This window comes from Electrona antarctica (assembly GCF_951216825.1).
Source record: "Electrona antarctica genome assembly, chromosome: 3".
Taxonomy (NCBI): Eukaryota; Metazoa; Chordata; class Actinopteri; order Myctophiformes; family Myctophidae; genus Electrona; species Electrona antarctica.
In genome coordinates, this window is record NC_136808.1 from 43,472,937 (window position 1) to 43,488,844 (window position 15,908).

General features: G+C 41.1%; 1 protein-coding gene across 1 annotated transcript in view; it reads left to right on the forward strand.

Moving 5' to 3' along the window:
* The window catches only part of LOC306920106 (excitatory amino acid transporter 2-like), a 35,693-nt gene extending 20,859 nt beyond the window's left edge, over positions 1-14,834 (forward strand). The window contains exons 4-10 of the mRNA XM_079496735.1: positions 2,545-2,795; positions 3,554-3,662; positions 4,308-4,434; positions 4,811-5,044; positions 9,175-9,369; positions 10,014-10,148; positions 11,366-14,834. Coding sequence (XP_079352861.1) covers positions 2,545-2,795; positions 3,554-3,662; positions 4,308-4,434; positions 4,811-5,044; positions 9,175-9,369; positions 10,014-10,148; positions 11,366-11,645 — 1,331 coding nt within the window. The 3' untranslated portion in view covers positions 11,646-14,834. The remainder of the gene's footprint in view (positions 1-2,544; positions 2,796-3,553; positions 3,663-4,307; positions 4,435-4,810; positions 5,045-9,174; positions 9,370-10,013; positions 10,149-11,365) is intronic.
* The last annotated feature ends 1,074 nt before the right edge of the window (positions 14,835-15,908 follow it).

The following is a 15,908-nucleotide window of genomic DNA, read 5'->3' on the forward strand; positions in this document are numbered from 1 at the left end:
TACACCGGACGGACCGGTCCGTGGCAAAAACTTGGTCTTGTCCGTGGCAAATGTTAGATTTTCTGTTTTACACACCATTATAATGTTCTCATTTTGATCATAACACCCACTTACTGAATGTCAAGTCTCCAGGTTTTCTTCAGAATAAGTATGACAATTATTTATTATGACACTATGGCACATTAGGAGTCCACTAGTACTAGTCGTTCTCAAATGTTCCATTTGGTTCAAATGGAACCAAATGGACCTGGGGGGGGGGGGGGTCCCTGTGCGACGCAGAGCACAGGTTGATTGCGTCAATTATTTTAATCCAATACCCACATATTGTATCACATTTTGTCGATTGATATAACTTTAATAACCTCCAAAAACAAGGAATGTTTTTGATTCGATTTGAAAGTTTAATGGCCTACTGAAAAGGCGAGTTTGGACGATTTTACGCACAGAGCGCATGGCTGTTATACCATCGGAATGTTATCCACATGACCACGATCGTCCTTCTGGGGGGTCCCCGTGGACCTTTGGGGGTCCCTGGGCGACCCCCCAACACAATAGATAGCCTACAAGGACAACACAAAAATCACAAAGGCTACAATGAATTTACAATCAGCTGTTCTACAAGCTCACAACACGCTCACAACGCGCTACATCTGCTGCGCAAATTGAGATCTCATTGCGAGGTCTGTCTGTCTGTCTGTCTGTCTGTCTGTCTGTCTGTCTGTCTGTCTGTCTGTCTGTCTGTCCACAGATATCAATTTAAATATATTAATTTAACAAGGGTGGGAGGGGGGGGGGGTGGGGGGTAATGATGTAATTCTTATAAGTCAAGCATGGAGTGAAGTCTAAATTCTCTAAAAATCTTTTGGTGCTTTTACGCGCCGTGGAGTGGTTCTCGGGCCACCCACACACACACACACACACACACACGCACGCACGCACGCACGCACGCACGCACGCACGCACGCACGCACCCACGCACGCACACACGCACACACGCGCACACACACACCTGTGCGTATCATTTGGCATGCATTTTGCATTCTGTGCGCCTCGGTGGCCGAACGGATTGCGGAGCGGTCTTGATACCGGAAGGTCGCCAGTTCGAATCAGCGGTCCGACACGTTCAAATTACCACCGCTGAAGTGCCCTTGAACAAGGCATTGAACCACTACGATGAAATGTTCTATGAGCAGGGCCTGCTGGAAACAAGTTCTTGAGCTTAGCCCAGATACCCTGGGTAAATATAGTAATCATTTCATTTCATTTCATTTCCTGTGCGTCGAATGGACAGACAGACAGACCTTGTAATGAGATCTCAATTCGCGCAGCAGATGTATAGCGCGTTGTGAGCTTGTAGAGCAGCTGATTGTAAATTCATTGTAGCCTTTGTGATTTTTCAAATCGAATCAAAATCATTGCTTCTTTTTGGAGTTTATGAGACGAATATCAATCTACAAAATATGATACAGTATGTGTGTATTAGACTAAAATAAAACATGCAATCAAACAAAAAGTACATGTCGGAAAAGCGCAGCCTATTATTTTTCGGGGACAAAGGAGTGTCGCAAATTTCGCAATTAAGGGACCCCCCAAGGCCATAACGCACGGAGGGCGTCGCGGCGCACGTGCGGGCGTCGCGGCGCACGTGCGGGCGTCGCGGCGAACGCCGACAAAAAATTAAAAGGTTGCGACAACAAAGGTCAAAGGTCGCGACGTGTCGCAAAATACGCGATACTCCACGAGCGCCCATTCTCCGCGGAGACCGTACCGTGCGTCATGGTGAACGGGTGGAACGTCGTGGAAAAGAGGCGCAGGTCGCGACGAAAGCTCTGGAGGTCGAGGCAGGTCATGACCAAAGGCCAAAGGTCAAGACGACTCGCCGCGGTCGAAGATGGAGTTGGCTGTCTCTCCAAAAATGTCCACCATAAGCCAACATGGTGATGACCCTTGGTCCATATCCTTTTTTTCTCTCTTTTTCATAAATTAACGCTCTACTTGATCATCATACTACAGCGTCACACAACAGCATTTGCAGATCCACAAGCCCGAAAAGCGTCTCAAAAAGCGATGTGACAGTTTTGGACATGCAGTTTCCCACACAGTGACGATATACTGTATTCAAGCATCTCCAACCTTTCTAACAGCAACCATTTTAACACTTTACCTGCAGTAGGCCAAAACTTAATTCAAGGTGCAGTGATTAAAAAAGCGACCTCAAAATGGGTCAGGGACCCATTGTTCCAACACTGGTTTATAGTAAAATCCCTTATCGTGTGGCAGTACCTTTTTGAACTTGCCACAAAGACCATACTTTTGCCACTTACATACTGGTCATTTTAATACAGATACTTTTGTACTTTTACTCAAGCAGGCTACATTTTGAATATGGGACTTCTACTTGTAGCAAGAGTATATCTACAATGCAGAATTTATACTTACCGGTACTTAAGTTGAATTGTTACCTAAGTAAAACATCTGAGTCTACTGTACTTCTTAAGTTCTTCCATCACTGGTTCTAAAACCCTTATGATCATTATCCCACAGGTCTTGCTGGTCTGGACCCCAAGTCCAGCGGCCGGCTGGGCACCCGGGCTATGGTCTACTACATGACCACCACGATCATCGCAGCGGTGCTGGGCGTGGTGCTGGTGCTGGTCATCCACCCCGGAAACCCCAAGCTCAGGGGGCAGATGGGAGCGGGCAAGAAGAACGAAGACGTCTCCAGTCTGGACTCCTTCTTTGACCTCATCCGAAATCTCTTCCCCGAAAACCTGGTGCAAGCCTGCTTCCAACAGGTGGGATTTATCCTAGAACCATATTAAAATGTTTTGGAACTACTGATCTAGAAATAAAAAATCTATTGTTAAAGTGCAGCTACAAGTTATTAAAATAATGATAATTAGTACAGTAAGAGCAAAACATTTAGCAAAATCTTTCACAGAATTGTGAAAAGATTGAATCATTTTGAACATTTTGAACGGGGGTCTCTCTTATGGGGGTCCTTGGCAGGAAATATTTTCAGATGGGGGTCCGTAGCCATTCTTCTCCTCTTTTAAATATTTTGAGTGCCCGGATCTCTGTCTTTTTTCAATCAAGGTTTGTGTTGAGGTCTTCTACTTCACACAACTATGGCCATTTTGACAGGTGGTCACCTAGTGAAGGTGATTTCCCACATGGCACATGCTGATTCTGTTCATGGCTATAATTCTGCATCGTATCAACTCTCTTTTCGTTTTCTGATCCGTTCTAGAGCGGATATAACCCATGGCAGAACCCAAGAGTGTCGTGCACCTCCAAAATGATTCCACTGGTTTAAAATTTGTTTAGTTTGGTATAATAAATTGTTAATGTTTCTTTTGACTACGGAGACTAAACTAATGATTTTAGTTTAGTTTTATAGTCTCCCTAATTTTCTAAACCGGATCACACGTCTCAATTTTAGAATGAAAACCAGAGCTTTCCTCTGTGGTGGAAAGCCTGGTGATGTGAGGCTGGTTTATGGCTGATTGTATTATTAATTTTAATAATTTGATGTTTTAAATGTCACTTGCAGATTCAGACGATTTCGACCAAAGTACCAGTGCCCACTAACAGGACCAGAGGACCGCCCCAGTTCACCATCAAGAGGTCGCTCCAGTTTAAAGGAGGAATGAATGTCCTCGGTTGGTCAAACATTTTAATTCATAGTGTATAGTTGCCTTAACTTGCCTATATACATCACAGACTTATTAAAACATGATCATTTTCATTCCAATTCAAGGTCATCCATTTGGCAGAAAATAGCAGATCGACAATTGTCTATTTTCAGCTAAAGCTTTCTCCACAATAAAAGCAAACAGAAAATACACTAGCATAGAGCCCTGAAGTGGTTAAACTTTACCCTTTACCCTTTAACCGTTAAAGGGATAGTTCAGATTTATTTTTACTTAAGTTGTATGAAATACCATTAATATAGTGGTTGCAACAGTATTAATTAATTGCCCGAGTCTCGTGGTGGGAGTTCTGCTCTGGTTTTGGTGAAATATTAAGTAGTTCCGGTCATTTTGTGGGGGGCACAGGGGGGCACGCATTGGGACTTTAATAAACATAAATCATGTTAGGTTGTAAATGGGATAGGCGTTTATAAGCTTTTAGCTTCAGCCTTTTTCCACCTTTGTGTGACAGTTTCCTTGAATTGTATAATTTGTACTTGACACTGGAAGATGATCAATAAACTAACTAACTATATACACTAACACTATGAACCACATTCATAAACTGGTGGCAGACATCTCTCTTATAGTATGTCCCATGCCCTTTTCTTGCAGGTTTAATCGGGTTTTTCGTGGCGTTTGGAGTCACCATGGCCAACATGGGACCAAAAGCCAAACTGATGCTGGAGTTTTTCAACGTACTGAATGAGATCGTAATGAGGCTGGTGGGCTACATTATGTGGTAAGTAAACCCCACAAAGAAGTACATTTACTCAAGTACTGTACAATTTTGAGGTATCTTTTACTTTACAGGAATATTTCCAATTTTCAATACTTTTACTTCTACTGCACGCAGAGGCAAATATCATACTTGCACTGTAGCTACTACACTCCACTAGGCCATGAAGGAAGTAGGAAGAGTTATTCTGTGTGCATAGAGCATATTATTGATTATTATTATTACAAAACAAACCAGCCCTAAATACTCCCTACATAGGATATTTATACTTTTTGAAAACGTACAATGTGATATTCTGCATAACGACGAGTATGTTTACTTTTGGTACTTTAAAATATATTTTGATTCCATTTCCACCACTGTGTGTGTTTGTGTGTAGGTACTCGCCCTTGGGTATCGCCTGTCTGATCTGTGGAAAGATCATCTCCATCGCCGACCTGGAGGTGGTGGCCAGACAGCTGGGCATGTACATGGTGACTGTCATAGTGGGTCTGCTCATCCACGGAGGGATCTTCCTGCCGCTCATCTACTTCGTCATCACCAGGAAGAACCCCTGGACCTTCTTCATGGGAATCTTCCAGGCCTGGGTCACCGCTCTGGGAACAGCGTCCAGGTGGGGGAGACATTTCTCACACATTCAACTTAATGATTTTAGGTTGTGAGTTGGTCTTTTATTGACATCATGGCAATGGAAAAACCTTACATGTCCAGGACTGTTACTTTTCGGGAAATGGAAGTGAATTACGGAAGGGAAAAAAAAACAGAACCTGTGTTCCAATGGATCGAATATAGTAATTATCCCAAACTAAACTGTTTCAATTGTTTACTATGTAACTTAAGTTAATATATTTATTTATAGCATAATATAACATTATGTCCCACAAAATTATAAAGTTGCATTTTTAAGGAATAACAATCATCCTTCCATAAATGTATAGCATCAGGGGGTCCCTAGGGCTTAAACGTATTAGACTATACGAATAGGGGACACACAAGTTTCATCCTGGCATTTTGCCAATTAAGGCACCAAGGCTGAACTGCCAGTCAAAGCGAAGACTGCCAATCACAGCGTGTCCTCGCCGGACATGCTTGCAGAGACTCTTGGGTAATGAAGGCAGAGTTGGCTGCCATGTTATGCCCCATAGTACATACTGCTGCTTTAAGCACTTTCACGTTCAATCGCATTGCGATGCGTTGTAAGCTCATAGATCTTTTGCCTGACTAGACATTTGCAAACACACGTACGGTGAATAGTGCACTTGTATCGTGCATCGAAAACATCCAATCTGCAAATTCATTCCCATTTCACCTTGAATATGCAGAAACTTGTCTTGAATTGTCATATAAACGCAAAGACCATAAACTAGTTACTGTTGAGAAAATAATGCTTTGTTATTGCCTTTGACTCAAAGTTTTCATTCCCCAAGGGATCACACATTTCACACTGTCCTTACTTTGTGTTTTTAATGTCAATGGGACGTAGCCTACTCACTCATTTCCCAAGGTGATCTCAGAACTCTCTCCTTGGTTTCTGGCTCGGCAACAGCTCTGTGGTCTATGCTACACCTCTTTGAAATAAACCAACAAAAAACAAAACACATATGTGAGACGATCTGGGAATCCATTAAATAAATAAATCTAATGTTTTTGCCTCTTGGGGCGCGGCAGAATCTGTCTTTGGAGATTAGTCATTGGATAATGATGATAATTGATTTAATTTGATCGTAACCACTTGAACCCCAGCATGCCTATTCTCTGGAAAACATTTGCCAAAAACTAGCTTACCGCATCTACAAGCTCAAGCTTGTGGATCTGCACTAGAGCCAGAGGCGCCATTTAAAAAAGAAATATAGGGTGGCAAAAAAGTTACAATTTGAGACCGATTTCAGAAAGAAATACTGACAATGGTTTCACAAAATTGAAGATTCTTTTAAAAGTGTCTAATGTATGTATTGGTGACAAGAAGATTTGACTCAGCACCAATCTAAAATCGAATTAATTAACCTGCAAAAACGTAGGAAGGTAGTGAAAATGCATAAAATTACAGAATTTTGAGGATAATGCATTCACCAACACATTAGTTTGTACTTGACATTAGCCCCTTGCTAGGGAGTGGAAATTCCCCTGGGATATCAAATGAAGCCCCTGGCTATAGGGCTCAAGTTTGGTTAAACAACATGCATTGCAATAATGCTTGTGGTAATGGCAGGAGTGAAATAACATTTAGATTGGTGGCAGAGAGAGAGATGAAAGAACGGACCGCAAAAACATGGTGATTGATGATGTTTTAATTTTATGGCTGCTTGTAAACACAGACTTCTTGGTTAGGAAAGATTTCACAAGAGAAACGCTGTGTCATTTAATTACGTGATTGTTTGTCTTACACCGAAGAGTTGTTTCTGTTCTATACACCCTAACAGTGCCATTTTCAGACTATAGTGGACTCTGGACAGGAGACGGCTCTTTGTGTCAGCTTTTGTTACCTACACACACGGAGAAGGCCTCCTCTAACACGCCACACTCTCGGTTAAGCGGCAGAGGTGTAAAAAAAAAGAAGCATGGAGGGCCGTCCAGTGCGGCCAGAGGTCAAAAAGTGCCGTTTCCAAATGGAGGACCCTGATGTTAACAAGTCTTAGTGCTTTTCCTGGTTTTATCCTCAGTAGCAGTTTTTGTATTGCCTTGTGCTTTTGTTTGAAATGTACCCATTCTACAACATACTGTGAATATTCAATCAATCACGGAACACTGGTGGTGAGCGGCGGCTTTTGTTCTTACTCACGGCGGTCGCCCTGTTGCTGATCATCAGGGTGTGTGTTGGACCACGATGATCTGTATCTAAACTTTGAAACCGTGCCGGCAGTTTTTGAGCCCGAATCCTTCACTCACCAGTCACCTCCCAAAACTGGAGTGCCTATATTCCTCAACAACAATGCTATACGAAGTATTCCCAGGGAAGCGTTTAAAGGCCTGGAGAACCTCAAACATCTCTATTTGGACAATAACGGACTTCTTAAAGCCCGAATCCTTCACTCACCTCCCAAAACTTTGTACAACAACGGGATCAACCATCTGGTCCTGGGGACCTTCTCTCTTCTACAGTCCATGAAGAGACTGCTTCTGAACAACCCTAAACTGTGACTGTGAGCTGCTATGGTTGGCCGACCTGCTGAAGCAGTACGCCGGCTACGCAGAGTCAGTGAGTGCCGCCACCTGCGCCTGCATGGCCGCACGGTGGCCATGTGCACTGCAGAGGAGCTCTGTGAGCCGCCCAGGATCACGTCGCAGCCGCAGAACGTGGACGTCACTTCAGGGAACACTGTCAGCTGCAGGGCCAAGGGCAACCCCAAACCTCAGATCAGCTGGCTCAGGTGCTGGAGGATGAGACGCTGATGATCCAGGACACCCGGGAGACGGACAAGGGGGTCTACCAGTGCATGGCCTGGAACGTGGCCGGGGAGGTCAAGACCTCAGAGGTCACGCTCCGGCTCTGTAAGCAACTGCATGTCATTCAACGAAAACATGCCACTTTGTGTCCTTCAGAACAAAATCATTTGTATTAGAATAAAACAAAATGAAAGACACAACAGATCGTATCTGTGAGTTCACTTCTTTCCAATTGCAGCTTGGCAACAATTCCCTGGCTTATAATAAACCTCTTTGAATTTAAACTAAAGGTTTAAAAGTTCCACCCTATTTTAGAAACCAATTAAAATCATTCGAGTGAAAGTCTTGGCTGTCAAAAAAAACTATATTTGTACTGTTCTGTGTTGAATGTCAGTTTATTTCAGCTACAATATAACGAGATCTTGTGATATCGTCCCATGATGAGAACCCTACTGCTGTGTTTTGCAGTCAAACTGCATTTCTGTCTATTGTAGATCAGTTATTTTCAGGGAAGAGGTTTGGTGTACAGGGGGAAAAGAAGAAGTAAAAAAATAATAATAAGTAAATTATTGAGGGTTTATGTCTGAACACACATGACCATGAATCCAACATAAAAGATAATGTTTAAACAGACAAAGACACAAGCATCAATTTACACAACACTGGTGACAATGCTGTCAAACAAGTGCATGAAGCAATCTGCTTCAGAAATCTATGAAAACTTTACAACTTTACACAATATGCAGTGGGGGTCCCTGCTCCTCTCTCACTCAGCTAAGGGGTCATTGGCCTGAAGAAATGTTGAAGAGCCCTGATCTAAAGCACGTGGTTGACAAACCTTTTAGCTCAAGACCCAAAAGAGAAATTATACATTTGCCCGGGACCCATAACTAGTGAAGATCTACAAACTCACAACATAGCTAGTGTGAGCTTGTAGATTGGCTATTTTCATTACTCCTTACATTTTATTAAATGTATTTATGGAAATGATTAGATCTTTTCATTGTATTTATCAAATACTTTTGATAAATTGGTTTTAATTGATAAAGTTGAGTTTGTTTTTGTTTAAACCTTTTTTATATACCATATTTGAATGTATTTAATGATATTAGGTTCTTAGCTTGCTTATGATTCTTACATATTTCTATGTATTTGATGTATTACCTTGTGTTGTTCTTGTAAATCGCTCTGGATTAAGAGCATATAGCTGCTAAATGCCTAAATTATAAATTGTAATGTAGGAAAAGCCAAAAGGGGAATACGGTATTTACAGTACTCGCGACCCAGAAAAAATGGGTCCCGACCAGCTGTTCGGGAAACAGTGATCTAAAGCATTTCTGTTCATATGTCTTGGTCTAGTGCTGGTACCTTGCCCGTCACCTTCCGGTGCTTGGAGGACAACCTGCACATCGACAAGAGAGTGACGCGCTTCGTCCTCCCCGTGGGAGCCACCATCAACATGGACGGCACTGCGCTCTACGAAGCCGTGGCGGCCATCTTCATCGCTCAGATGAACGACATTGACCTTGACTGGGGGCAGATCGTTACTGTAAGGTGAGACGTCAGTCTGCAACTCTACAATTATGATATGATATGCAAGCAAGGTAAACAATTATATAACTTGGATCTCCATATTTCAACTTTTTGTAAACAGCTATATTCTGATATCAAACTTTCTATAGGCAAACAGAAAATACCTTTTCAGGTTGGGGATACAAATGTTATCCAATCAGGGGGGAGAACTTATTCAGGATACAGGATAAAGAAATTAAATGGAAGGTGATGACTCCGAAAAAGAATGAGCAGACAAAAATGGAACTGGAACACTATAAAATTTAAGCTGATACTGTAGTGTATCCTCTTTGAGAGATTCTGTCTCAGCTGATTGAATGAAATTGGTATCCCATCTGAAAATGTATTTTCTGTTAACAAAAGAGACAGGGAGACCGCTTTTTTCTTTGTCCCTCCTCCCTTTTTTGTAAGGACCACTTCACCAATTTTCAACATTTCTTCATATAATTTGCCCTTCGCTAAATCCCACCCCAAAAAGCGATTGTCCAATGCCAATCCAAATAGTTTAGCAACTGTTGCTATGCAGGTCAAGCTTTCGCCACCTCATAGCTGTCAATGTTACTTTGCATGGCTGCGTTGTTGAACATATACACGGCTTAATGCAAGAACGATGACTTCTATTTCAGCATGACGGCTACCCTGGCCAGTGTGGGAGCCGCCAGTATCCCCAGTGCTGGACTGGTGACCATGCTGCTGATCCTCACTGCGGTCGGCTTGCCCACCCAGGATATCAGTCTGCTGGTGGCTGTCGACTGGCTGCTGTGAGTACAATACATGGGCACGAATGCACAGTGGTGCAGGTGTGGCAAATGCTACCCCTTATAGTGTGCACGTTTAACCTCAAAATCACTAATTAGGGCATGTTTAGGGCATGAAGACAAAGGTACATCTAATATTTTAACTTTTGGAAAGGATTTTAAGTGGTAACTTATTTCCCTCTGCCTGCACACTGCACACAGAAGCACAAGCAAACATAATACTGTATTATCCAAATGAAATGTATTGAAATACAAAACCCTGTCTCTTGAGTCTGCGTACAACTAACACCACTGTCTAATTTTAGTTTAAATACAATACGACAATCTACGCAGACATTGTTTTGATAACATTTCTTGTGAGAATCTATCTGTAGTTTGATAGCTGCTGGAATGTACAGTAGATGTTAAATGTTGCTATGGATGGTTGCTATGGATGCTGGATCACGTGACCCGCTCTCCCTGTTATAAGGCTTAATTTGAATGATACGCTGTGTGTGGACGTGCCCGTGAGTGTGTTTGTGTGTGTGTGTGAGTGTGATTGTGGGTGCATGCGTGTTATTGTTTGTGCGTGCATGTTTGTGAGTTTGTGCGTGCGTGCCTGTGTGTTTATTCAAGTGTCATCCTTTCTTGGGCATGATTAATTACAACAATCTTTTGATGTGATGGAAATTCACTAATGAGAAAACCTACGCATAATGGTGAACTAAATTAACACCAGTTTACAAATCACTGCTGTCGTGCAGAAACCTTATATCTCCATATTTTTTACTTTTAGTGTTTCTTTTCATAAATTAAAGTCGGGCGACTTTGTCATACTACATACAGTTTCACACAAAAGTAGCAGAACTAGCCAATCTACAATCTCAGCAATTAAGTGAAAGTGGTTAAGTGTGTCTCTGGGTTTTATAAATATCGAACCAATGAAAAATATTATTAACAAGAGCTTCTGACAAAATGATTACTACATTGGATCCGCTTCCTGAATGTAGAAGCCTGGAGATTTTATGGTTTACGTTTGGTATTAGCCATTCTCCTGCTTGGAGTATCAATACTCATCAATGGGTTGGATTGGGGGGGGTCAAATCAGCTCACCGCTCCTTGGCTGCGGCTCACTGCTCCAAGAGATGGGTCAAATGCGAAGAACAAATTTAACTGTGGTAACATGTGTGACAAATCGTACGACTTTGACTTTTGTGTCTACATTTACTTTGATCTCGCAGGGATCGTTTCCGCACGTCCGTCAACGTGGTGGGAGACTCGTACGGCGCGGGCATCGTGTACCACCTCTCCAAAGCTGAACTGGACGAGTTCGATGCTCAGCAAGAGCGGGAAGGCCGACCACCCGATGAATACGACACCATGGGAACCAAACAGCAGCAGTATTATGAAAACAACAGTAGTAACCAGAATGTATACGCCCACCACCACCACAACTCTGCTCTCATGGACGACTCCAAGGTACAATATGGATATAGAACGGACATAGAGACTTGTATGTAGAGAAAAGCTCCCCAGGTGTTTGTCATGTGCTCGTGCTGTTTTAAGTTGTTGTGTGTTTGTCTTTTGTTTTATGTTATTTTGTATATTGACATAATTATGTTTATGTGAATATACAATGTCACACATTCATCTAAATCATTGTTCAAAGGTGTGAAATAAATCTATATGTAATACTGTACACCTGTTAATCATATGAAAAAAAGCAGTTTTTGTGATACCAATGTATAGCTAATCAACAGCATTCCAATATTTATATTCACCACTTGTTCTTTTAATACATATAACATCCTTAAAGAAACTCACTTTTCCTTAATTGAAATCTGTATGACTTGCCTATAAGATGTTAAGCATAAGCTTCTCTCAAACCTTTTCTGCTCTCAAATCATTTTGTGTTTTGTGTTGATGTCTTATTTGGATATCTACTGTACATGCGCACCATGCGCGTACATGTTTGTTTTCGTAATTGGACATGTATTCGTGGTAGCCCTTGATCAAATGCTGCTCTTTGGTCAAAGTCTGCTGCAGTGGTAGACATAAAAACTGCTGTTTCATCCAAAGTGATGATATTCATAAAATGCCAAAAGCAAAACACCCTCAAAAGTATTCATGAAATGCAACCAACAACAAACAAAACATATTTTATTGATTTGCTAATTATTACATTGGATGTCCGCATGGTGCAACATTGTGTCTGATATTCTGAATGATAATTATTATTAGGGATACTATTGTTATTGTGGTATTGTAGTTCGGTTGGGCAGAGAATCCATCAAATACATGACCAATTGTGAAATGAACTTCATATCAATATTGTACTGTAACTGTACATGTTACTGCATCACATTTAAAGCTACAATCCACAAGTTTTATGTCCGTTGTCTCTCTCTATCAACGGAGAGAGAGCTAATTGCAACAATGTCCGAACTACATTAAAGATGGCAGTGCATGTCGTAACCAATCCGGTGTGCCGCCTGCTTCAAAAACCTTACGGACATTGAACCTGTTGATGTCTTTATGGAAGATTATAGGCAGACCACCTCAAATTACTGCAGATAATGGTTGTATTGATTAAAATCAATTGTATTCATCAATAAGTTCCCAATTGTATCTTCGAAGAGACTACACATTGGGGATCCTCAAATCAAATTCAGTCAAAAATGTCTGATCTCTTTCTAACTGGCATCCCTATTTTAGACATTCTAGGTTTTTTTATTATGCATTTATTTTTAATTTCTTTTAATCAAAATGTGTAAGTGGTTAAGGTTTTGGTTTCTCTGCTCCCAACCTGTGACAGTGTGCATGTGACGGTGCCTTGATCCCCACATTAAACTAAGCGGCTCCGAGTACCATGAAAAGCGCTATATACAAATTGGATGCATTATTATTATTACTACACAGTTAGATGACTTGATGACTGCTTTCAGGTGACCACAAATGGCATGCCCCCAAATGGCCTCCAGAGAGAATTCTCTCTTGTTGAGGAAGAGCCATGGAAGCGTGACTAACGTGCACAACAAGACGGAACTTTCCCTGAGTTCCACCAGCTTTCGTCTGTCTGTCTGCCCACAAAACAAACGAAAGACATAAACTTCTGAAAGAATCTAATTTACAGCTACGATATGACATCTGCAATACCAACAGTCTTCTCTCCACCTGCTCAACAGGGGGTGCTAGTGGATTGATCACTTTTTTTCTAATTTGAAAGGCAGATTTGATGTGATCATGGCAAAATGAAACAAACGAAAGACATGAACATAATGTGATCATGGCCTTGCCAGTTATATGCCATAAAATGTCTAAAATCAGAGGTAGGGTAAAAATATGTTTTCATTAATTTCCACAAGAGCAATGTCGGCCTGTAATTTCATATATTCCTCGAGTTATCCCATTAACTTTGTATTTTTTTTGTTTTGTTTGATGACAAGGCAGAAGGCTATGGCAGCCAGAAAGTTAACTAAGAAAACTGGTGTCAATCGGTACTATAAACCGCAGGCTGCTAAGGTGCATTACCTGTTACCTCTCCGACTGTTTTACCTGCAGGCGAATATAATCCTTTAAGTCAAACAGTCAACTGTGTTGTTGTCAGCTCACATGGCCTGCAGACGTAAGCACCACCACAGCTTAAATCTTGGACTTAAGTCTGTAAGAGGAGTGGATATGGCCTCTAAATAACAGCAGGTGTAATTATTTATAAACAAGCGACCGATGCAAACTGTCCAGTGATGCAGAGAGCCCAGGGCCAAGGCCACAAACCAAATGTTGGAACTGTTATGCTTTGTTTCTAAACGACTGGTCCCTGTCCCCTCCATTGGACCATTTGGACGTGTAACTTGTCATAAAGTTAAGGTCCCATATCTACAGTACATTGTAAATTGTGTTTTAATTTAACTCCGAGCTATCAGAGTTACAGACCCGTTAAAGGTCCATTTGGACTCCCCTGCTAGTCCCCAGACCTGAGCTGGAGAAACGTTGTTCTAATGCACAAGCACTGAATGTGTTCTGTTTTTGTCTGTTTATTGCAAATCACTAAGTTTGTGTTCATAGGAGCGTGTGTGTGTGTGTGTGTGTGTGTGTGTGTGTGTGTGTGTGTGTGTGTGTGTGTGTGTGTGTGTGTGTGTGTGTGTGTGTGTGTGTGTGTGCGTGCGCGCGCGCGTGCGTGCGTGCGTGCGATCCGCTGCACAGAGAGAGAGAGAGAGAGAGTGAAAGAGAGACCACAAGATAAAGAGAGCGTGACATTAACATTCAAAGGGTTGACTCTCCCACTCTCAGCGGTGCCAGTGCATTGCTCTGTTGTTTTGTTTGTTTCAAAACTGTATATTTCTTTGCAGAAAAAAAAAAGAAAAAAAAAATGGACAACCTTGCCTTGAAGATGTCAACTGCAAAGTGCAGTCCGTATGATGACAATGACATTGCTGGACATTATGACATCATAGAGTATTAGGACTGACATGGGATCTAATAAAAATAAAATAAAGTGAAGTTCTGTCTCTCTGCAGCAGCCAGTTTAAAGGGATAGTTCACCTCAAAAATAAAAATAAATAAAATCATGGGTTTTTTCCCTTGCATTCCTGAGCCAATATTGCAATATATAATTAAATGAAGCAAAGAGAGACCTATCTTAACAAGAGCAATGCTACATTTAAAACAATTTTAACCTGGACAGTTAGTATAGCGTGGTCCATTCTGTGATTTGGTTTACATACATTATTTTTATAGAGATTTTTTTTATTCAATATGGAAATATTTAATCAAATTAATGCAATAAAATATCTCAGTGAATTCAAGGCTTCATGGGGATACCAATGGATATAGAAAAAATACATTTTGTGGTGAACTACCCCATTTAAATACAATCTTGAAGAGGAAGGCTGTGCCTTTCTTGTAAAACAAACCCATGGCTCACGCAGTTCAACTGTATGTAAATATAAATACACAAAAGAGTGCTTGTAATTTAAGTATAGCATTTATCGAATCTGTGTAGTGGCATTTATGTTTTATTTTGCACCAGTTTGTATTTTCATGTTTAAAGTGCCTCCTTGCACTTTGTGTATATATTCTATGTAGCTCAAATGTATTCTTCAACTGTATAGAATTTGGCACTTTTGTGATGTTTTCTTTTGCTATACATTTTTATAAAATAGAAGACTACCATATATTAAAACAAATAACTTAAAATGATAGAGCTAAACCGTTCTCTCACATAGGCCCTACTGTAGGTTATTGACTTTGTACTGTAGGCTATAGATACAATGTATACTTTTACTGTAAATGGCAGAGTGTACCAAATAATCAGATACAATGGATCCATAACAGAAACAAAAACGATACCTTAAGCACTTGTTGGCAAATTTGGCTGTAAAGTCAAATGAACATTTTAGAGTACCCTACCTCGGGTGTGAACCTACCTTGGGTATAAGATAAGATTGCAGCTGTCAAAAACACTAGTTCTGGCAGCCCACATTTAGGTCTATTTCCAGCTACACCAAATTTAGCCAACTAAAGTGTTTTGGCTCAGGGACGGTATCACTCTGAAATAGAAAAGCTTTTGTTTGTCCTCTATTGGTCGACTATTTAACATCGGGTCCATTTCATTCCTTCTAATAGAAGGGATTTAAAAAAAGCACTGTTTTGGACATACAGGATTTCTGTCCAACAGCGGATAACCTGAACCAATTCAAAACCCATAACTTGTTTGTCTATTCCTTTTATAATTGATTTCCTTATAGCCCTTTCCTGTACTAAAGCTTTGCTCTGTAGTCAACT